General features: G+C 40.1%; 3 protein-coding genes across 3 annotated transcripts; all 3 read right to left on the bottom strand.

Moving 5' to 3' along the window:
• Positions 1-489: 489 nt before the first annotated feature.
• LOC136162683 (olfactory receptor 1J4-like) lies at positions 490-4694 on the bottom strand. The gene is made up of 2 exons (XM_065927151.1): positions 4687-4694; positions 490-1432 (listed from the first exon to the last, which is right to left on the bottom strand). The coding sequence occupies exons 1-2, from the start codon at positions 4692-4694 to the stop codon at positions 490-492; spliced, it is 951 nt and encodes a 316-aa protein (XP_065783223.1).
• Positions 4695-8701: 4007 nt separating this feature from the next.
• On the bottom strand, positions 8702-11478 carry LOC136162682 (olfactory receptor 1J4-like). Its single transcript, XM_065927150.1, is given in 3 exon segments — positions 8702-8730; positions 8733-9643; positions 11471-11478. Coding segments are annotated over 3 exon segments (948 nt in total).
• Positions 11479-20225: 8747 nt separating this feature from the next.
• Positions 20226-21703, bottom strand: LOC136162681 (olfactory receptor 1J4-like). The gene is made up of 2 exons (XM_065927149.1): positions 21696-21703; positions 20226-21168 (listed from the first exon to the last, which is right to left on the bottom strand). Exons 1-2 carry the CDS (start codon positions 21701-21703, stop codon positions 20226-20228), a joined length of 951 nt encoding a protein of 316 aa, XP_065783221.1.
• Between the last annotated feature and the right edge of the window lie 1375 nt (positions 21704-23078).

The raw sequence follows: 23078 nt of genomic DNA, 5'->3' as shown, positions 1-23078 counted from the left end.
AATGAGAAACTGCTCCATAGCACAGGAAACTCAGTGTGGTTTTCTGTGATGACCTGAGGGCTGCAAACATGGGGAGGGTAGGAGGGTGGATCAGGAGAGAGAGAATATATGTACGCTTACAGCTGATTCACATTGTTGTGTAGCAAAAACCAACAAAATACTGCAAAGCAATTATTTTCCAATAAAAAGTAAATTAAAAATTAAATAAATTTTTTAAAAGAAATAAATTGCTAGGAAATAAGAGGAGAGGTGAAGTACTACCACCTATATAAATGCTCAGCCTTATAGACAAGATCAAAACTCAAGAACATAAACTCAAAATTCACAATTTATGCTAATGAACTGTTAGGAAATAGACAGTAATTGTAAAGGAATGCAATTCAACAGTCAAACATTTACTGAGTATTTATTCCATGCTGGCCTCAAATCTAGGGATATATGATCTGAGGATTTGTGAACACACATGGCTGTTACAAAGATGAGCAAACATCATTGAGACAAGACTTCTGCCCTGTGCAAGAGTCTCTCCAGGGCCCCCTTCATGTCTCTGTTCCTTAGGCTATAAATGAAGGGGTTCAGCAGTGGAGTGACCACTGTGTACATCACAGAGGCAATGGTGATCTTGTCCCTGGAGGTGTTGGATGAGGGGAAAAAATACAGCCCAATAATTGCTCCATAATACAGAGACACCACAGAGAGGTGGGAGCCACATGTGGACAATGCTTTGCAGATCCCCTTGGTGGAGGGGACCTTCAGGATGGTGACCCCGATGCGTGCATAAGAGATCAGGATGCATATGAATGGGAGGACGATGACAGCCACTCCTGCTGTGAAAATGGCCAGCTCGTTGAGGGATGTGTCTGAGCAGGAGAGCTTCAACAGGGCATCAAGGTCACAGAAGAAATGGGGGATGCTGTGGTCAGCACAAAAAGACAGCCGGGTCAGGAGAAGGGTGTGACACAGGGCATTGGCACAGGAGAGAATCCAGGACACAGTTACTAGTAAGGTGCACAGCCCCTGTCCCATGATGGTGCTGTAGTGGAGAGGGTGACAGATGGCCATGTACCGGTCATAGGCCATCGAGGTGAGCAGAAAATCATCCAGACCAGTAAAAAATAGGAAAAAATACATCTGTGTTATGCACTCTGCATAGGGGATGGATTGATCCTGAGTCTGTATGTTTATCAGCATTTTCGGGACGGTGACAGATGAAAAGGAGATGTCAGTGAGGGCCAAGTGGCTGAGGAAGAAGTACATAGGGGTGTGTAGGCGAGGGTCCAGCCTGATGAGCAGAATGATGAGCAGATTGCCCAGCACTGTGGTCAGGTACACGCCCAGGAACAGGACAAAGAACACGCCCTGCTGCTCTGGCAGGATGGGGAGTCCCAGAAGGAGGAACTTGGACATGCTGCTCTGATTTACCCTCTTCATGCTCCTCTCCTGTCTGCTGGGAATGAAAAGACAGTGAAAGAAGCACATTTTGGTTGCAGCCGGCGTATCAAAATGAGTACTTTCTGCAGGTGAATATGTCAGGGTCTGTCTGCCTTGCCCTGCAAAAACCCCTAAGATGAATGGTATTACCATGTATAGTGAGGGAATTACCAACCAAGAATTGAGTTTGATACAGAAAAGAAACTGGCTCAGAGGCATTTTTCCATCACCTCAGTAAAGAGAAAGTATCACACTTTCTTAGCAGAGAAATAGTAAGCTAAAGACCTCCCTAATTTCTCTTCTGTTTCTGGACATACAATCATAAGGTTTGACCTTCAGGTTGTGACATATTGACCTACAGAAATCTGACTTCAAAATCCTTTCATATGTAAAGTATAAGGAGACTGTTCAACAACCAATTCTCAAAGAAGAGTGGGTCAGAAATACACAGCCAAGAAATTTCCTGGCAGTCCTGTGGTTAATACTTCACCTTGCAAGTCAGGGATTGTGGGTTCAATCCCTGTTCCACATATAAAGAAATCACATGCCTTACATCTAAAAACCAAACCATGAAACAAAAATATATGGTAATAAATTCAGCAAATAATTTTTAAAATGATCCACATCAAAAAAATCTTTAAAAATAAATAAGCGACTAAATAGCCAGATTCCCTTAGGTATAAAGGTTGAAGAAAAAAAATGAAGCTTACCTGTCAACTGAACTCAGATTTTCTAAGAGCTCAATCTTATAAAATCACACTCTATGAAGTAAAAATATTACTGGCAGCTATATGTATACTTTTACTAACACTCATATTTATCATTCTCCAATATCTTCGTGATTCAACAAAATCCTCTTGTTGAAGAGTTCCCTAATCCAAAATAAAAACAGTAGCTGCCAAGAGGTGTCAAAGAGATATGCCCTGATATGCCTTCTCTGCTCATCTTTAAGAACTAGTAATAAAAAGTATCATAACCAGAGCACAGAGACATGCTGAACACCTGTATATATATATATACACACACACACACACACAAATGCACACCTACTATTGCCGTAGGATATGCAGTTCTTTTCTGAACTTTATGCTTGATTGATCTAGCTGCCTTGAGTAAGAACTGGTTTCTCAGCTTCTCTGTAGGACACCTGGAGACAAGATTGATCCACTTCTGTGGTCCTGAACCACTCACCAGCATCAGAGACAAAAGAGCTTGATCCTCAGTTCACCAATGTCAGAAATGGAGACGTGAAGACTGTTCTCTGTCCACCAGGGAGGGGACCCAAGGGGACAGGGCTCCAAGCTCTAGGTTAGAGACATGCATAAACACGTAATAATTGCTCAGTTTTCTTGTTTCTCCCTCCAGGACACATGCCCTAGGGCAGTGGTTCTTAAACTTTGATGTTCCCTAGAATGCCCTGGGGAGATTATTAAAGATGCAGATCCCAGCTCCAGCTCCAGTGACGCTCATTCTTGAACTCTGCTGCCAGAGAATTCTGACACACGTGGTCCAAAGGGCTGACACTAAGAAAACAGTATCCTTAGGAAGAATGTCATGCTGATGCCCTGTGGGTCTGAGCCCGAAGGAGATGTGGAAAGACCTGCTGACTGACCACTCCTACTAGCTTAAAGTTTCCTAGTTAAGTCAAAGCTTGGGATGTGAGGATGGAATTTTCTCCCAAGCTGAGATGTCTTCTTAGTCTGTTGCCTTTAAATAAATCTGCTTCATGGTAGAAATCTAAATACAGTATGAGAAAATCAAAGTATTTACCCTGTCTTTTTTTCAGTTTTTATACTTCCAAAATGGTTTTTATTCATAAAACTTTATATTTACATTTGTTGTTGTTCTATCTTAATGTTAGTCTCTCAGTCATGTCTGACTCTTTGCAACCCCATGGGCTGTAGCCCACCAGGCTCCTCTGTCAGTGGAATTCTCCAGGCAAGAACACTGGAGGTGTTGTTCAACTCCAGTGGTTGTTGTTCAGTGTGTGAGCCATGTCTGACTCTTTGCGATGCCATGAATTTCAACATGCCAGGCTTCACTGTTTTTCACTATTTTCCAGAGTTTGCTCAAACTCAAGTGCATTGAGTCAGTAATGCCATCCAACTATCTCATCCTCTGTCATCCCCTTTTTATCCTTCCCTCAATCTTTCCCAGCATCAGAGTCTTTTCCAATGAGCTGACTCTTTGCATCAGGTGGCTATTGTTGGAGTTTCATCTTCAGCATCAGTCCTTCCAATGAATATTCAGGGTTGATTTCCTTTAGGATTGACTGGTGTTATCTCTTTGCTATTCAAGGGACTCTCAAGAGTCTTCTCCAATACCACATTTGGAAAGTATCAATTTTGTCACTCAGTCTTCTTTATGGTCCAACTCTCACATCCATACATGACTACAGGAAAACCACTGCTTTGATTAAATTACCTTTATTGGAAAACTGATGTCTCTGCTTTTTAATATGCTGTGTAGGAATGTCATAGCAGTTCTTCCAAGGTCAAGTGTCTTTTATTGTCATGACTGAAGTTACCAAATGAAGTGATTTTGAACCCAAGAAAATAAAATCTGTCACTGTTTCCATTTCCCCCCCATCAATTTACCATGAGCAGCGGGACGAGGTGCCATGATCTTTGTTTTGTGAATGTTGAATTTTAAGCCAGTATTTTCATTCTCCTCTTCCACCCTCATAAAGAGGCTCTTTAGTTCCTCTTCACTTTCTGCCATTAAAGTGGTGTCACCTGCTTATGTGAGGTTGTTGATGTTTCTCCTAGTGATCTTGATTCCACCTGGTGATTCATTGAGTCTGGCATTTCGCATGATGCATTCTGTATATAAATTAAATAAGCAGGGTGATAATCAAAAAATGGGCCAAAGATCTAAACAGACATTTCTCCAAAGAAGACATACAGATGGCTAACAAACACATGAAAAGATGCTAAACATCACTCATTATCAGAGAAATGCAAATCAAAACCTCAATGAGGTACCATTACACGCCAGTCAGGATGACTGCTATCCAAAAGTCTACAAGCAATATATGTTGGAGAGGGTGTGGAGAAAAGAGAACCCTCTTACACTGTTGATGGGAATGCAAACTAGTACAGCCACTATGGAGAACAGTGTGGAGATTCCTTAAAAATCTGGAAAAAGAACTGCCATATGACCCACCAATCCCACTCCTGGGCATACACACTGAAGAAACAGATCTGAAAGAGACACGTGTACACCAATGTTCATCACAGCACTGTTTATAATAACCAGGACATGGAAGCAATCTAGATGCCCATCAGCAGATGAACGGATAAGGAAGCTGTGGTACATATACACCATGGAATATTACTCAGCCATTAAAAAGAATTCATTTGAATCAGTTCTCATGAGATGGATGAAACTGGAGCCCATTATACAGAGTGAAGTAAGCCAGAAAGATAAAGACCAATACAGTATACTAATGCATATATATGGAATTTTAAAAGATGGTAACGATGGCCCTATATGCAGGGCAGAAGAAGAGACGCAGAAGTACAGAACAGACTTTTGAACTCTGTGGGAGAAGGCGAGGGTGGAATGTTCAGAGAATAGCATTGAAACAAGTATAATATCAAGGGTGAAACAGATCACCAGCCCAGGCTGGATGCATGAGACAAGTGCTCAGGGCTGGTGCACTGGGAAGACCCAGAGGGATGGGATGGGGAGGGAGGCGGGAGGGCGGATCAGGATGGGGAACACATGTAAAGCCATGGCTGATTAATGTCAATGTATGGCAAAAACCACTACAATAAAAAATAAATAAATAAAATAAAATAAATAAGCAGGGTGACAATATACAGCCTTTATGTACTCCTTTCCCAAACTGGAACCAATCAGTTGTTCCATGTCCCATGCTAGCTATTGCTTCTTGACCTGCACACAGGTTTCTCAGGAGGCAGGTAAAGTGCTCTGGTATTTTCATCTCTTGAAGAATTTTCCAGTTTGTTGAGATCTAGACAGTCAAAGACTTTAGCATAGTCAGTGAAAGAGGAGTAGATGTTTCTCTGTAATTCTCTTGATGTTTCTGTCATCCAACAGATGTTGGCAATTTGGTCTCTGGTTTCTCTACCTTTTCTAAATCTAGCTTGGACTTCTGGAAGTTCTTGGTTCACATAATGAAGCCTAATTTGAACGGCTTTAAGTATAAGCTTCCTAGCATGTGAAATGAGTGCAGTTGTACTGTAGTTTTAACATTCTTTGGCCTTGCCTTTCTTTGGGATTGAAATAAAAACTCCCCTTTTCTAGTCCTGGGGCCACTGGTGAGTTTTCCAAATTTGCTAGTTTACTGAGTGCAGCTGTTTAACAACATCATCTTTCAGGATATATTTACATAAATGAGATTTATTTTGCACGGTATCTTAGAGCTTTCTTGTCCTAAGATAAATTTATTGCAATAATACTTGCAAGTCTACTTCTATGCTTATCAGTACATAGAATATATATAACATCAATACATTAATCTTCTCAAATTTTTAGTTGCTCTCTTGTTGAATTAACTGAATGATTCTTTAATAAAGAATCTTTAATTCTTCAATAAGGTAAAATTTTGTTAAATATTATAGTACGCCCTGAAATCATCTCCTGTGTCAGTTGTCTGATCAAGGTTACTTATTATCTCCAAAGCATCCATTTTAACAGGCTCCAATGTCTTAGTTCCCCTGTGCCTGTGGCTTGCTCCTTTCAAGAGAGAACAATCAAACTTTGGAAATGTCCATGAAAATACATGAAGAATGGAAGTCTAGGTTGAAGTCCATGGTAAGAGAGGCAATAAAGCCAGACTGTTTTCATTCACCTAAGGAATCATCTAAGTCAGAGCTTATGGAATGAAATAAATGAATAATAAAGAAAAGTTGCATCATGATATTTTATACATGTATCAAATATCAAACTCCTTCAAAATATTGTGATTTCCAACTTTACACCCCAAACAGACTAGAGTTGTGACATTACTACACCCTTCCATGTCACTCCAGCTGCTGGTTACATACTAATTAGTCTAATTAGTGTTTATGTATAATGTTGGTAAACATATTACATTTTGCACAGTGCAGGCCCTCACACACAAAGGGACAAGATGTAAAAAAAGGGGTAAAAACCTGATGCTCAAAAAGAGACATATCTATGTTGATAAGAGAGATCAAATGAGTAGTACAAACTAATCTAAAAAAGGCCAATAAAGAGGGAAAAGAAAACAAACAATCTTTTTCCAAATCTATTTGTAGTGAGTGAGTTTTGCAAGGTAGTAGCATTACAAAGTTGGTCAATAAAGAACAAAAACCAATGATATTTTATATCCTTGCAGTGAGCACTGAGAATTGAAAATTTTAATATACTATTTATAATAGTTTAAAAAGCAAAATATACATATGGATGAATTTACCAAAATGCCAGTACATTAAAAACTACAAACTCAATCATGGTAAATTTAAAGAGGATGGAAATGAATAGAGATACACTTTGCACATAGACTGGATAGCTCAGTACTGTTATGGAGCCAAATCTCTCCTCCACTTGATCTATAGGATCAGTGCAATCAAAGGCAATGTATCAGTAGCCTCCTCGTGGGAGCTGATTCTTAATATTATACAGAAGTCAAAGGGAAGACAAAATAACCTTAAAATGGAAAGCAAAATGCCATACTTCACCTAATTTCAAAACTTTTTATAATCCATCACAAGGAAAATAAAAATAATCACATGAGAATAGGAGTACAGACCAATAGAACAGTGAACAATTTTTAAATAGATCAATACAAATAAGGTCAATAAAAGTTTACAATGGACCAAGGCAATTTAATGTGGCAAGCATAGTGCTTCAATAAATGGTGCAAGCATGCTTCAGTATCAATATGTCTTAAGTGAACAGGGACTCTTGTGCCACACAACATGCAAAACATAACTCAAAAAGGGTCAAATGTGTAAGAGCTATAGCTAAAGACTATTTTGAAGAAAACATTGAACAAAATCTTGGTATATGTGGGGTAGGCAATATTTTTTTAAATAGGACACAAAAGTCATTAAACACTAAAAGGAAAAGATAGAATCTTGATTTCATAAAAATACAATGCATTTGCTCTTCAAAAAAAACTTTTAAAAAAAAGTTATTGGACTGCAGTTGCTTAACAATGTTTTGTTATTTTCTGCTCTCAGTAAAATGAATTTGCCGTATGTATACACATGTACACCCCTCTTTTAAAAATTTCCTTCCCATTTAGGTCACAACAGAGCTTTGAGTAGAGGTCCCTGTGCTATACAGTAGATTCTCATTAGTTATCTATTTCATACACAGTAGTAATGTCCACTGACAGAGGAATAGATAAAGAAGATGTGGCATGTATGTACAATGGAATACTATACAGCCACAAAACGAAACAAAACTGTGCCATTTGCCAGAACATGGATGGGTCTACATAGTCTCTGGGTCTGACATATAGAGTGAAAAAAGTCAGAAAGAGAAAACTAAATATTTTATGTTAATGTCTATATATGGAATCTAGAAAAATGGTAGTAACGAACCAACTTGACAGGCAAGAATAGAGAGGCAGACATAGAAAATGAATTTCTGGACACAGTTGGAGGAGGAGTTGTTGCTATTCAGTCACTAGGTCTTGTCTGACTTTTTGCAAGTCCATGGACTGCGGCATACCATTCTCCCTTGTCCTTCTCAGAGTTTGCTCAGGGGGAAGGAGAGGGTGGGGCAAACTGAGAGAGTACCATTGACATATACACACTACCATGTTTGAATTAGATTGCTAATGAGAAACTGCTCCATAGCACAGGAAACTCAGTGTGGTATTCTGTGATGACCTGAGGGCTGCAAACTTGGGGAGGGTAGGAGGGAGGGTCAGGAGAGAGAGAATATATGTACACTTACAGCTGATTCATGTTGCTATATAGCAAAAACCAACAAAATATTGTAAAGCAATTACCCTCCAATAAAAAATAAATACAAAATTAAATACATTTTTGAAAAGAAATAAATTCCCAGGAAATAAGAGGAGAGACATAAGTACTAACAGTTATACAAATTCTAAGCCTAATAGACAAGATCAAAACTCAAGAACATAAACTCAAAATTCACAATTTATGCTAATGAACTGTTAGGAAATAGACAATAATTGTAAACGAATGCATTTCAACTATCAAACATTTACTGAGTGTTTATTCCATGCTGGGCTCAAATCTAGGGATATATGATCTGAGGATTTGTGAACACACATGGCTGTTACAAAGATGAGCAAACATCATTGAGACAAGACTTTTGCCCTGTGAGGAGTCTCTCCAGGGCCCCCTTCATGTCTCTGTTCCTTAGGCTATAAATGAAGGGGCTCAGCAGTGGGGTGACCACTGTGTACATGACAGAGGCAATGGTGCTCTTGTCCCTGGAGGTGTTGGATGAGGGGAAAAAATACAGCCCAATAATTGTTCCATAATACAGAGACACCACAGAGAGGTGGGAGCCACATGTGGACAATGCTTTGCAGATCCCCTTGGTGGAGGGGACCTTCAGGATGGTGGTCCCAATGTGTCCATAAGAGATCAGGATGCATATGAATGGGAGGATGATGATGGCCACTCCTGCTGTGAAAATGGCCAGCTCATTGAGGGATGTGTCTGAGCAGGAGAGCTTCAGCAGGGCACCAAGGTCACAGAAGAAATGGGGGATGCTGTGGTCAGCACAAAAGGACAGCCGGGTCAGGAGGAGGGTGTGACACAGGGCATTGGCACAGGAGAGAATCCAGGACACAGTTATTAGTAAGGTGCACAGCCCCTGTCCCATGATGGTGCTGTAGTGGAGAGGGTGGCAGATGGCCACATACCGATCATAGGCCATCGAGGTGAGCAGGAAATTGTCCAGATCAGTAAAAAAGAGGAAGAAATACATCTGTGTTATGCACTCTGCATAGGGGATGGATTGATCCTGAGTCTGCATGTTTATCAGCATTTTTGGGATGGTGACAGATGAAAAGGAGACATCAGTGAGGGCCAAGTGACTGAGGAAGAAGTACATAGGGGTGTGGAGGCGAGCATCTAGCCTGATGAGCAGAATGATGAGCAGGTTGCCCAGCACCGTGGTCAGGTACATGCCCAGGAACAGGGCAAAGGACATGTCCTGTTGCTCTGCCCTGATGGGAAGCCCCAGGAGGAGGAACTTGGACATGCTGCTCTGATTTTCCCTCTTCATGCTACTCTCCTGTCTGCTGTGAAAGAAAGGATATTAAAGAAGCACATTTTTACTACAGAGGCAGATAATAATGAGTCCTTTCTGCTGGTGAATATCAGTGTCTGTCTGCATTGCCCTGTCCCTGCAAAACCCTAAAATGAATGGTATTACCATGTAAAACAGGGAATTTACCAACCAAGAAGAGGTTTGATACAGAACAGAAACTGGCTCAGTGGTATTTTTCCATCATCTAGGAGAGAGGCCGCCTCTAAGACATTATTGGCAGCTGTATATTTTCAGCAAAGAGAAAATGTCACCGCATCTTAGTAGAGGGATAGATAGTAAGTTAAAATCTCCCTAATTTCTATTCTGTTTCTGTACATTTAGGAACAATCCTATGGTTTGACCTTCAGATTGTGACATAATGATTTTTTGAAATCTGACTTCAAAATCCTTTCCTAAGTAAAGCATAAGGAGGAACTTTCAACAAATTCTCAAAGGAAAGTGGATTAAAAATACATTGCCAAAGTTTCCATTATGTATAAAGATTGAAGAGAAAAGAATCATATCTCTTGACTGAACTCAGATGGTCTTAGATCTCAGTCTTGCAATATCACTGCTTTACAAAGTAAAAATATTACTGTCAGTCACATATATTTTTTTACTAGTACTCCTATTTATCATTATCTAATCTTCTCTTGATCCTACAAACTCTCCTGATCCCATAAATAGGCACACCCATAATAAAAAGAGAGGTGTCAAAGAGATAAGCCATGATATGTCTTCTCCTCTTGTCTTTAGGTACAAGCATAAGAGCTGACCACATGTGTACACACACACACACAAATACACACCTGCTATAGGCAAAGGAAGCCAGTTCTGCTCTGAACTTTACACTAATGATGTGGCCGCTGAGAGTAAGTACTGGTTTCTCAGTTTCTCTGTAGGACACCTGGAGACCAGATGTAGCCACTCTTGTGGTCCTGAACCTCTTACCAGCATCAGAGAGAAAAAATACATGAGCCATGGAGTTTGTCTCAATTCACAGCTTCAGAAATAGAGTGTGAACACTATCATCTGCCCAACAGGGAGAGGACCCAAGGGACCAGACCCCCAACTCCTGTTTAGAGACGTGCATTAAACATAGATTAATTGCTCAGTTTTCTTCTTACTCTCTCCAAGACAGATGCCCTCGGGCACTCATTCCTAAACTTTGATGTGCACATAGAATCCCCTGGGAAGCTTGTTAAAGTTGCAGATCCCAGCTCCACCTCCAGTGATGCTCATTCTTGAGCTCTGCAGCCAGGGAATTCTGACGCACATGGTCCTAGGGGCAGATTTTGAGGAAACATTGTCCTCAGAAAGAACATCATAGTGATGCCCTGTGGGTATGGCCCCCCAAAATATGTAAAAGACCTCTTTACCCTTCTCTACTAACTTAATGTTTCCCCTAGTTAAGTCATAACCTAGTATGTGAGCAGGGATTTATTTTCCAAGTGAAAATTCCCTTTTGATTTTCTGCTTTTAAAATTAATTCTTCTTCATGATAGAAACCCAAATACAAAAACATAGATAAGAATTGAAAGAAGTACATCAGAGAACTTCACCCTTCCATTATTCATTTATCCTTCTAAAGTGGATTTTATTCAAGAAATTTTATATTTACATAAATAGGATTTATGTTATATGGTAATTTATAGCTTTCTTTTCCTATAAGAATATATTGCAATAATATTTGCATATCTACTTCTATGCATATAAATATAAAGAATACATATAACAGCAACATGTCAATCTACTTAAAAGTTAAAAATTTTAGCTGCACTCTTGCCAAATAGTTCTGATGAACCAACTCATTGCAAAAGACACTGATGCTGGGAAAGATTGAGGGGAGAAAGTGAAGGGGATGACAGAGGATTAGGTGGTTAGATGGCATCACCAACTCAATGGACATGAGAAGTGAAAGCAAGTGAAAGTCACTCAGTCGGGTTCAACTCTTTGTGACCCCATGAATTGTAGCCCGTCAGGTTCTTCTGTCCATGGAATTCTCCAGGCAAGAGCACTGGAGTGGGTAGCCATTGCCTTCTCCAGGGGGTCTTCCCAACCCAGGTACTGAACCCAAGTGCCCTGCACTGCAGGACAATTTTTTACTCTCTGAGCCATCAGAGAAGCCCAGGAATACTGGAGTGGGTATCCTATCTCTTCTCCAGTGGATCTCCCTGACCTAGGAATTGAACTGGTGTCTCCTGCATTGCAGGCAGATTCTTTACCAGCTGAGCTACCAGGGAGGAGTTTGAGCACCTGTAGGAGATGGTGAAGGACAGGGAAACCTGGTATGTTGCAGTCCATGGAGTCACAAAGATGAAACTGGAGTCCATTATACAGAGTGAAGTAAGCCAGAAAGATAAAGACCAATACAGTATACTAACACATATATATGGAATTTTAAAAGATGGTAACAATAACCTTATATGCAAACCAGAAAAAGAGACACAGATGTACAGAACAGACTTTGGGACTCTGTGGGAGAAGGCAAGGGTGGGATGTTCTGAGAGAACAGCATCGAAACAAGTATACTATCAAGGGTGAAACAGATCACCAGCCCAGGTTGGAAGCATGAGACAAGTGCTCAGGGCTGGTACACTGGGAAGACCCAGAGGGATGGGAAGGAGAGGGAGGCGGGAGGGGGGATCGGGATGGGGAACACATGTAAATCCATGGCTGATTAATGTCAATGTATGGCAAAAACCACTACAATATTGTAAAGTAATTAACCTCCAACTAATAAAAATAAATGAAAAAAAAAATCTTGAGCTCTTTAATAAAGTTACACCTTACTAAGATTATACTATGCCTTGAAATCTTCTCTGTGTCAGTTGTCTGATCAAGGTTACTTTCACATCTCCAAAGCATCCAGTTTTACAGGCTCCATTATCATGGTTCTGCCGGGGCCCAAGAGGAACTTTGTGCTCCTTTGAAAAGAGAAGAACCTAACTTTGAAAATGTCCAGGAAAAAAAACATGAAGAATGGAAGGTTAAATTGAATTCTGTGAAAAGAGAGGTAATAAAGCCAAATCGTCTTCATTCACTTAAGGGATTGCTTAAGTCAGAGCTTATGAAATGAAATAAACAAACAGTAAAGTAATTTGCTATTGTAATATTCTATTCAAGTATCAAATGTCAAACTCTTTCCAATATTTTGATTTGCATCTTTACACCCAAACAGACTAGAGCTGGGGACATTCCACAGACTTAAATGTCACTTCAGAGACTGGTTACATATTGTTTAGTCTTATGTTTATGTATAACATTGGCAAAGATATTACACTTTGCATAGCACCAGCACACACATGAGCTTCCCTGGTGGCTCAGATGGTAAAGTGTCTGCCTGCAATGCAGGAGACCTGGGTTCAATCCCTGGGTTGGGAAGATCTACTGGAGAAAGAAATGGCAACCCACTCCAGTATTCTTGCCTAGAGAATCCCACGGATAGAGGACCCTGGTAGGCTACAGTCCATGGGGTGGCAAAGAGTTGGACACAACTGAGTGACTTCACTTTTACTTTCAGCACACGCATACAAAATGACACGATAGAAAGACTGGGATAAAAACCAATGCTTATCTTTCTGGCTTACTTCACTCTGTATAATGGGCTCCAGTTTCATCCATCTCATTAGAGCTGATTCAAATGAATTCTTTTTAATGGCTGAGTAATATTCCATAGTGTATATTACCACAGCTTCCTTATCCATTCATCTGCTGATGGGCATCTAGGTTGCTTCCATGTCCTGGCTATTATAAACAGTGCTGTGATGAACACTGGGGTGCACGTGTCTCTTTCAGATCTGGTTTCCTCGGTGTGTATGCCCAGGAGTGGGATTGGTGGGTCATATGGCAGTTCTATTTCCAGATTTTTAAGGAATCTCCACACTGTTATCCATAATGGCTGTACGAGTTTGCATTCCCACCAACAGAGTAAGAGCCTTCCCTTTTCTTCACACACTCTCCAACATTTATTGCTTGTAGACTTTTGGATAGCAGCCATTCTGACTGGCGTGTAATGGTACCTCATTGAGGTTTTGATTTGCATTTCTCTGATAATGAGTGATGTTGAGCATCTTTTCATTTGTTTGTTAGCTATCTGTATGTCTTCTTTGGAGAAATGTCTGTTTAGATCTTTGGCCCAATTTTTTACTAGGTCATTTGTTTTTCTGGAATTGAGCTGCAGGAGCTGCATGTATATTTTTGAGATTAATACAGTATACTAATTTAAACAGTATACTAAATTATACAGTGTACTAAATTATACAGCATACTAATGCATATATATGGAATTTAGAAAGATGGTCATGATAACCCTATATGCAAGACAGAAAAAGAGACACAGATGTACAGAACAGACTTTTAGACCCTATGGAAGAAGTCAAGGGTGGGATGATCTGAGAGAACAGCATCAAAACATGTATATTATCAAGTGTGAAACAGATTGCCAGTCCAGGTTGGATGCATGAGACAAGTGCTCAGGGTTGGTGCACTGGGATGACCCAGAGGGATGGGATGGGGAAGGAGCTGGGAGGGGGGTTCGGGATGGGGAACACATGTAAATCCGTGGCTGATTCATGTCAATGTATGGCAAAAACCACTATAATATTGTAAAGCAATTAGCCTCCAACTAATAAAAATAAATGAAAAAAGAAAGTAATCCAAAGGGTTAGTAAGAGGAGGAAAAAAATGTGGAAAATTACGATTATGTGAAAATAAAAGTTGTGTGATGCTAAAAAAAAAAAAAACCAATACTAAAAAAGACATACACCTAATAAGAAAACAATAGAGATAAAATGAACAAGTAAGAAATAAACTAATATAAAAGAAGGCAGAAAAAGAGAGAAAAGAAAACAAAAAAGAATCTCCCTCCAAATTGGTTAGCACTAAGTGATTTTGCAAGGTAGCAGGATTACAAAGCTGATGAACAAAAACCAAAAATCAATGGTACTTCATATCTTAGCATTGAGAATTAAAAATTTTTAATATACTATTTATAACAGTATAAAAACTGAAAAATATATATGGATGAATATATCAAAATACCTGCAATACCAGTACCTTAGAAACCACAAAATATTTATGGTGAATAAAGAGGATGCAAATAGAGATATACCTTGCACACAGACTGGATAGCTCAACATTATTATAGAGCTGGTTCTCTCCCCCATTTGACCTACAGAGTCAATGCAATCAAAGCCAAAAACATTAGCAGTCTATTCTTTGAAGATACTTCTTAATTTTACAAAGAAGTGAAAGGGAAGCCACAATAATTTAAAATGAGAAAAAAAACTGCCAGACTTACTTTACCTAATTTCAGAACTTTTATAATCCATAACAAGGAAAATAACAATATGGGCATGAGAAGAGAAATATAGATCAATAGAACAGTGAATAATTTTGAAATCAATCAATACACACAAGGTCAATTAATAGTTTATGAATGCACCAAGGCATTTTAATGTGGCAAGAATATTGTTTCAGAAAACAATGTCAGCATGATTCAGTATCAATATGTCTTAAGAGAACACGGACTCTTGGCTGCACCACTTGCAAAACATAACTTGAAACAGAGCAATTGTGTAAAACCTATAAGTATAAAACTATGGTGTAGGAAACATTTCCTTAGATAAGACACAGAAGTCATGAACTCTAAAAAAATCTTGAGTTCATAATAATAAAATGCATGTGCATTTCTAAAGAAACTCTTCTTTAAAAATTTTTATTGGAGTATAATTGCAATGTTGTATTAGTTTCTGCTCTTGAGGAAAGTGAATCAGTCATATGTATACGTTTTTGTTGTTCAGTCGCTCAGTCATGTCCAACTCTTTGTCACCCAATGGACTGTAGCATGCTAGGCTTCCCTGCCCCTTACCGTCTCCCAGAGCTTGCTCAAACTCATGTCCACTGAGTTGATGATGCCACCCAACCATCTCGTCCTCTGTTGTCCTGGTCTCCTGCCTTCAGTCTTTCCCAGTATCAAGGTCTTTTCCAATGAGTCGACTCTTCATATTAGGTGGTCAAAGTATTGGAGCTTCAGCTTCAGCATCAGTCCTTCCAAGGATTATCCAGGATTGATTTCATTTAGGATTGACTGATTTAATCTCCTTGCAGTCCAAGGCACTCTCAAGCGTCTTCTCCAACACCACAGTTTAAAAGCGTCAATTCTACATTGATATGAATCAGCCATAGAGTTACATGTATTCCCCATCCCGATCGACAAAACCCACTGAAATGTTGTGAAGTAATTAGCCTCCAACTAATAAAAAAAAATTTTTTTAAAGCGTCAATTCTTTGGCACTCAGCCTTCTTTATGGTCCAACTCTCACATCTATGTATGACTACTGGAAAACCATAGCTTTGGACGGACCTTTGTTGGCAAAGTAACATCTCTGCTTTTTAATATGCTGTCTAGGCTCATCATAGCTTTTCTTCCAAAGAGTAAGGTTCTTTTAATTTCAGGGCTGCAATCACCACCTGCAGTGATTTTTGAGCCCAAGAAAATAAAGTCTGTCATGGTTTTCATTGTTTCCCCATCTGTTTGCCATGTAGATGGGACCAAATGCCATGATCTTAGTTTTTTGCATGTTGAGTTTTAAGTCAGCTTTTTCACTTTCCTTTTTCACCTTCATCAAGAGGCTCTTTAGTTCCTCTTGTTTTTCTGCCTTAAGGGTGGTATCATCTGCGTATCTGAGATTATTGATATTCCTCTTGGCAATGTTGATTCCAGCTTGTGTTTCATCTAGCCAGGCATTTCGCATGATGCCCTCTGCATAGAAGTTAAATAAGCAGGGTGACAATAGACAACCTTGATGTACTCCTTTCCCAATTTGAAACCTGCCCATTGCTCAATGTCCAGTTCTAACTGTTGCCTCTTGACCTGCATTCAGATTTCTCAGGAGGCAGGATAGGTGGTCTAGTATTCCCATCTCTTTAAGAATTATCCAAAGTTTGTTGTGATCCACACAGTCAAAGGCCTTAGTGTAGTCAACGAAGCAGGAAAGAAAGTGAAGTCGCTCAGTCATGTATGACTCTATGCGACCTTGTGGACTGTAACCTACCAGGCTCCTCTATCCATGGGATTCTCCAAGCAAGAATACTGGAGTGGATTGCCATTTCCTTTTCCAGGGGATCTTTCCAACCCAGGAATTAAACCAGGGTCTCCTGCATTGCAGGCAGATGCTTTACTCTCTGAGCCACCAGGGAATGAAACAGAAGTAGATATTTTTCTGGAATTCTCTTGCTTTTTCTATGATTGAACGGATGTTGGCCATGTGATCTCTGGTTCCTCTGCCATTTCTAAATCCAGCTTGAATATTTCAAAGTTCTTGGTTCACGTACTGTTGAACCAGTCTAACTTGGAGAATTTTGATAATTACTTTGCTAGCATGTGAAATGAGTGCAACTGTGCAGTTGTTTGAAAACTCTTTGACATTGCCCTTCTTTGGAACTGGAATGAAAATTGACCTTTTCCATTCCTATGGCCACTGCTGAGTTTTCCAAATTTTCTGGCATGTGGAGCTCAGCACTTTAACAGCATAATCTTTTAAGATTTGAAATAACTCAGCTGGAATTCCATCACCTCCACTAGCTTTGTTTGTAGTGATGCTTCCTAAGGCCCACTTGACTTTGTACTCCAAGATATCTGGCTCTAGGTGAGTGATCACACCATCGTGGTTATCTGGCTTATTCAGATTTTGTTGTATAGTTTTTCTGTGTATTCTTGCCATCTCTTCTTAATATCTTCTTCTTCAGTTAGGTCCATACCATTTTTGTCCTTTACTGTGCCCATCTTTGCATGACATGTTCCATTGGTATTTCTCCATTGAAGAGACCTCTAGTCTTCCCCATTCTATTGTTTTCCTCTATTTCTTTGCATTGTTTACTTAGGAAGGCTTTCTTATCTCTCCTTGCTATTCTATTTAATATATAGTGGTATTTAACACAATACTACTATATATTAAAATACAAAAATTTAGTATAATACTACTATATTTAAAAGATAACAGTTTAGCACAGGGAACTCTTCTCAATGCTTTGTGGTGGGTTTCCTTTCCATTTAGGTCACCACAGAGCAGTGAGAAGAGTTCCCTCTGCTATACAGTAAGTTCTTGTTAGTTATCTTTATAGTACATCGTACTAAAAGTCTGGTTGCTTTTTTTGTTTTTTATCTCTGGTTCCTCTGCTTTTTCTAAACCCAGCTTGGACATCTGGAATTTCTTGGTTCACATAATGCTGAAGCCTAGCAAGCAGGATTTTGACAATAATCTTACTAGCATGGGAGATGAGAGCAAATGTCTGGTGGTTTGAAAGGAAAGGAGTAAGACAGGGTTGCTTATTGTCACCCTGTTTATTTAACTTATGGGCTGAGCACATCATGAGAAATGCCGGGCTGGATGAGTTACATGCTAGAATCAAGATTGGCAGAAGAAACATCAACAGTTTCAGACAGGTGGATGATACCACTCTAATAGCAGAAAGTGAAAATGAAAAAAAAAAAAAAAAAAGAACCTCTTGATGAAGGTGAAGGAGGAGAGTGAAAAAGCCATATGAAATCTAAATATTAAAAAAACCTAAGATCATGACATCCAGCCCCATTACTTCATGGCAAATAGAAGGGGGAAATGTGGAAGCAGTGACAGATTTCCTCTTCTTGGGCTCTAAAATCACTGCTGATGGTGACTGCAGCCGTGAAATTAAATGATTGCTTCTTGACAGGAAAGCTATGATAAACCTAGCGTGTTAAAAAGCAAAGACAATACTTTGCCCACAAAAGTCCGTATAGTCAAGGCTACGGTTTTTCCAGTAGTCACATACGGTTGTGAGAGCTGGATGGTAAAGAAGACAGAGTGCCAACCAATTAATGTTTTCCAACTGTGCTGGAGAAGACTTCTGAGAGTCCCTTGGACAGCATGGAGATCAAACCAGTCAATCTTAAATGAAATCAACCCTGAATACTCATCGGAAGGATTGATGCTGAAGCTCCAATACTTTGGTCACCTGATGTGAACAGCCAGCTCACTGGAAAAGACCCTGATGCTGGGTAGGACTGAAGGCAGAAGGAGAAGAGTGTGACAGGGGTAAGATGTCTCAATAGCATCACTGATGCGATGGATGTGAACTCCGGCAAACACCAGAAGATGGTGAGGGACAGGGAGGCCTGACATGCTGCAGTCCATGGGGTCACAAAGAGTCAGACATGACTGGGCCACTGAACAACAACAGTAAATGTATAAGACAGAGGGATGGATAAAAATATGGTGCATAACTGTTAGCGGGAATGTGAATCGGTACAGCCACTATGGAAGACGGTATGGAGATCCTTAAAAAATTAGGAATAAAACCACCACATGACCCAGCAATCCCACTCCTAGGCATATACCCAGAGGAAACCAAAGTTGAAAAAGACATACCAGAGTTCATTGCAGCACTATTTACAATAGCTAAAACATAGAAGCACCCTAGATGTCCATCGACAGATGAAGGGACAAAGAAGATGTGGTACATGTACATAATGGAATATTACTCAGCCATAAAAAGAAACACATTTGAGTCAGTTCTAATGAGGTGGATGAACCTAGAGCCTATTTTACAGAGTGAAATAGTCTTTCTGACTTCAGAAAGAGGAAGATAAATATCACATACTAATGGATATATATGGAATCTAGAAAGATGGTACTGAAGAATTTATTTGCAGGACAGCAGTGGAGAAACAGACATAGAGAACAGATTTATGGACAGAGAGGGGAGGAGAAGGTGAGAGGTATGAAGATGTGGCACATATATACAATGGAATATTACACATCCAAAAAATGGATCAAAGTGTGCCATTTTCTGAGACGTAGACTGACCTACAGATTGTCATATACAATGAAGTGAGTCAGAAGAGAAAAAAAAAAATCATATATTAATGCATATATATGGAATCTGGAAACAGTACTGATGAACCTATTTCTAGGTCAGGAATAGAGATGCTAACAGATGCAGAGAACAGACGTATGGACACACCAGGAAAGGAGAGGGTAGCACAAATTGGGAGATTAGGATTGACACATATACACTATCATGTGTAACATAGACAGCTGGTGGGAAGCAGCCACATAACAAAGGGGACTCAGCTCAGTGCTCCGTGATGACCCAGATGGGTGGAAAGGCTGGGTGGTGGCAGGCAGACTCAAGGGAGGGGATACGTGTATACTTACAGCTGATTCGTGTGGCTGTACATCAGAAACCAACACAACATTCTAAAGCAATTACCCTCCAATTAAAAATAAGTAAAAAACAAAATTAAATAAAATATTTTTAAGGGGACTAATAAATTCCCAGGCAATGAGAGGAGAGACATTAGTACCACCAGCTATGCAACTTCTCAGTCTGATACACAAAATTTATAATCAAGAATATCAACTCAAAATTAACAATTTATGCTAATGAATTATAAGGACATAGACAATAACTGTCATAGGATGCAATCTAAGTTATCAAATATTAACTGAGGGTTTATTCCATGCTAGGATCTGGGGTTCTGTTAACACATGTGTCTGTCATAAGATGAACAAACATCATTGAGACAAGACTTTTGCCCTGTGCAAGAGTCTCTCCAGGGCCTCCGTCATGTCTCTGTTCCTTAGGCTATAAATGAAGGGGTTCAGCAGTGGAGTGACCACTGTGTACATCACAGAGGCAATGGTGCTCTTGTCCCTGGAAGTGCTGGATGAGGGGAAAATATACAGCCCAATAATTGTTCCATAATACAGAGATACCACAGAGAGGTGGGAACCACATGTGGACAATGCTTTGCAGATCCCCTTGATGGAGGGGACCTTCAGGATGGTGACCCCAATGCGTCCATAAGAGATCAGGATGCATACTAGTGGGAGGATGATGATGGCCACTACTGCTGTGAAAATGACCAGCTCATTGAGGGATGTGTCTGAGCAGGAGAGCTTCAGTAGGGCACCAAGGTCACAGAAGAAATGGGGGATAGTGTGGTCAGCACAAAAGGACAGCCGGGTCAGAAGGAGGGTGTGACACAGGGCATTGGTACAGGAGAGAATACAGGATATGGTTACTAGTAAGGTGCGCAGCCCCTGTCCCATGATGGTGGTGTAATGGAGAGGGTAACAGATGGCCACGTACCGATCATAGGCCATTGAAGTGAGCAGGAAATTGTCCAGATTGGTAAAAAATATGAAAAAATACATCTGTGTTATGCACCCTGCATAGGGAATGGATTGATCCCGAGTATGCATGTTTATCAACATCTTAGGGACGGTGACAGATGAAAAGGAGACATCAGTGAGGGCCAAGTGGCTGAGGAAGAAGTACATGGGGGTGTGGAGGCGAGGGTCCAGCCTGATGAGCAGAATGATGAGCAGATTACCCAGCACCGTGGTCAGGTACACGCCCAGGAACAGGGCAAAGAACACGCCCTGCTGCTTTGGCCGGATGGGGAGTCCCAGGAGGAGGAACTCGGACATGGTGCTCTGATTCTCCCTCCTCATGCTCCTCTCCTGTGTGCTAGGGATAAAAGAACAGTGAAAGAAGCAGAAACTAACAATCAGGCAGATTGAAATGAGTCCCTAGCATGGTAGAGGGATGTTAAGTTAAAATCTACCTCATTTCTATTTTGCTTCTGTACCTTTAAAAACAGTCATGAAGTTTGACCTTCAGGCTGTGACGTAATGAACTTTCGAAATCTGGCTTCAAAATCCTTTAGTAAGTATAGTGAGGAAGTTTCAACAACAAATTCTCAAAGGAAAGTGGATCAAAAATAAATGATCAAAGTTTCCATTATGTATAAAGATTGAAGGAAAAAGAAGCTTATCTGTTGATTGAACTCAGAGTGCCTTAGAGCTCAGTCTTGCAACATCACTGCTTTACAAAGCAAACTTATTACTGGCAGTTATATGTTTTTTACTAATACTCATATTTTTCAATCTCCAGTCTCCTCCTGATCCAACATGTTCCCATGACCCCTTGAACATCCACAGTAAATAGTGCTGTTGTCAATAGGAGTCAAAGAGATAAACCATGACATGTCTTCTCCCTTTAGAAACTAATAATAGGAAATGACATAAGCCAAGAGCACAGAGAGGTGATGACCACCTGTACACACACACACACACACACACACACACACACACACACACGCTTTTGGTTGAAAGAGACTAATTTCTACTCTGAACTTTATGCTCAAGTGATCTAGCTGCAGGGAATAAGGACTGGTTTCTCAGCTTCTCTGGGCCTTCCCTGGTGGCTGAGAAGGTAAAGAACCTGCCTGCAATACAAGGGGGGAGACCCAGGTTCGACTCCTGGGTTGGGAAGATCCCCTGGAGAAGGGAATGGCAACCCACTCTAGTATTCTTGCCTGGAGAATTCCATGGACAGAGAAGCCTGGCGGCTACAGCCAGTGGGGTCACAGAGAATCAGACAAACTGGCTTCAGCTTCTCGGTAGGATACTCCGAGACCAGATTTAGCCACCACTTCTGTGGTCCCGAACCTCTCACCAGCATCAGGGCAAAATAAGCAGACTCCTCAATTCACAGTTTCAGAAATGGAAATATGAAGACTATGCTCTGCCCACCAGGCAGGGGACCCCAGGGACCGGACACCAAGTTCCTGGCTAGAGACATGAATTAAACGTCTATTAATTACTCAGTTTTCTTTATACTCCCTTAAGGAAAGATGCTCCCAGGCAGTGGTCCCTAAACTTCAACATTCCCCAGAATCCCTTGGGAGCTTGTTAAAGATGCAGATCCCAACTCCACCTCCAGTGATGCTCATTCATGAGCTCTAGGGCCAGGGAATTCTGAGGCACATGGTCCTCAGGGCCGACGCTGAGGAAGCACTGTCCTGAGGAAGAACATCAGGGTGAAGCCCTGTGCATGCGAGCCCAAAGGAGATATGGAAAGATCTCCTTACTGCCCCTTCCCTATGGCTTAATGTTTCCTCTACTTAGGTCATAGCTTGGACATAGGGATGGAATTTTTTCTCCCAAGTGGGAATTCCTTTTTGATTTGATGTTTTTAAAATTAATTCTGCTTTATGATGGGAATCCAAACACAATAACATAGACACGAAAACAAAGGAGAAAGTCAAAGTACTCCACCCATCCATTATTTATTTATCTAAGATTTTTTAAAATTAATTTATTTTAATTAAAGGATAATTACTTTACAATGTTGTAATGGTTTTTGCCTTATATCAACAGGAATCAGTCATGGGTATACATATTTCCATTAATGAAGTTTATATGGTAATTTATAGTTTTCTTTTCCTACTGTAATTTATTATAATAATTATATATATACTTCTATGCATTTCAATACATAATAAAATGCATCTGTTCTTCAAAACAAACCCTTTTGAAAAAAATTTTATTGGACTATAGTTTCTTTACAATGCTGTGTTA

Source organism: Muntiacus reevesi, chromosome 3, assembly GCF_963930625.1.
Source record: "Muntiacus reevesi chromosome 3, mMunRee1.1, whole genome shotgun sequence".
Taxonomy (NCBI): Eukaryota; Metazoa; Chordata; class Mammalia; order Artiodactyla; family Cervidae; genus Muntiacus; species Muntiacus reevesi.
This window is presented reverse-complemented; position numbering and strand designations above follow the sequence as displayed.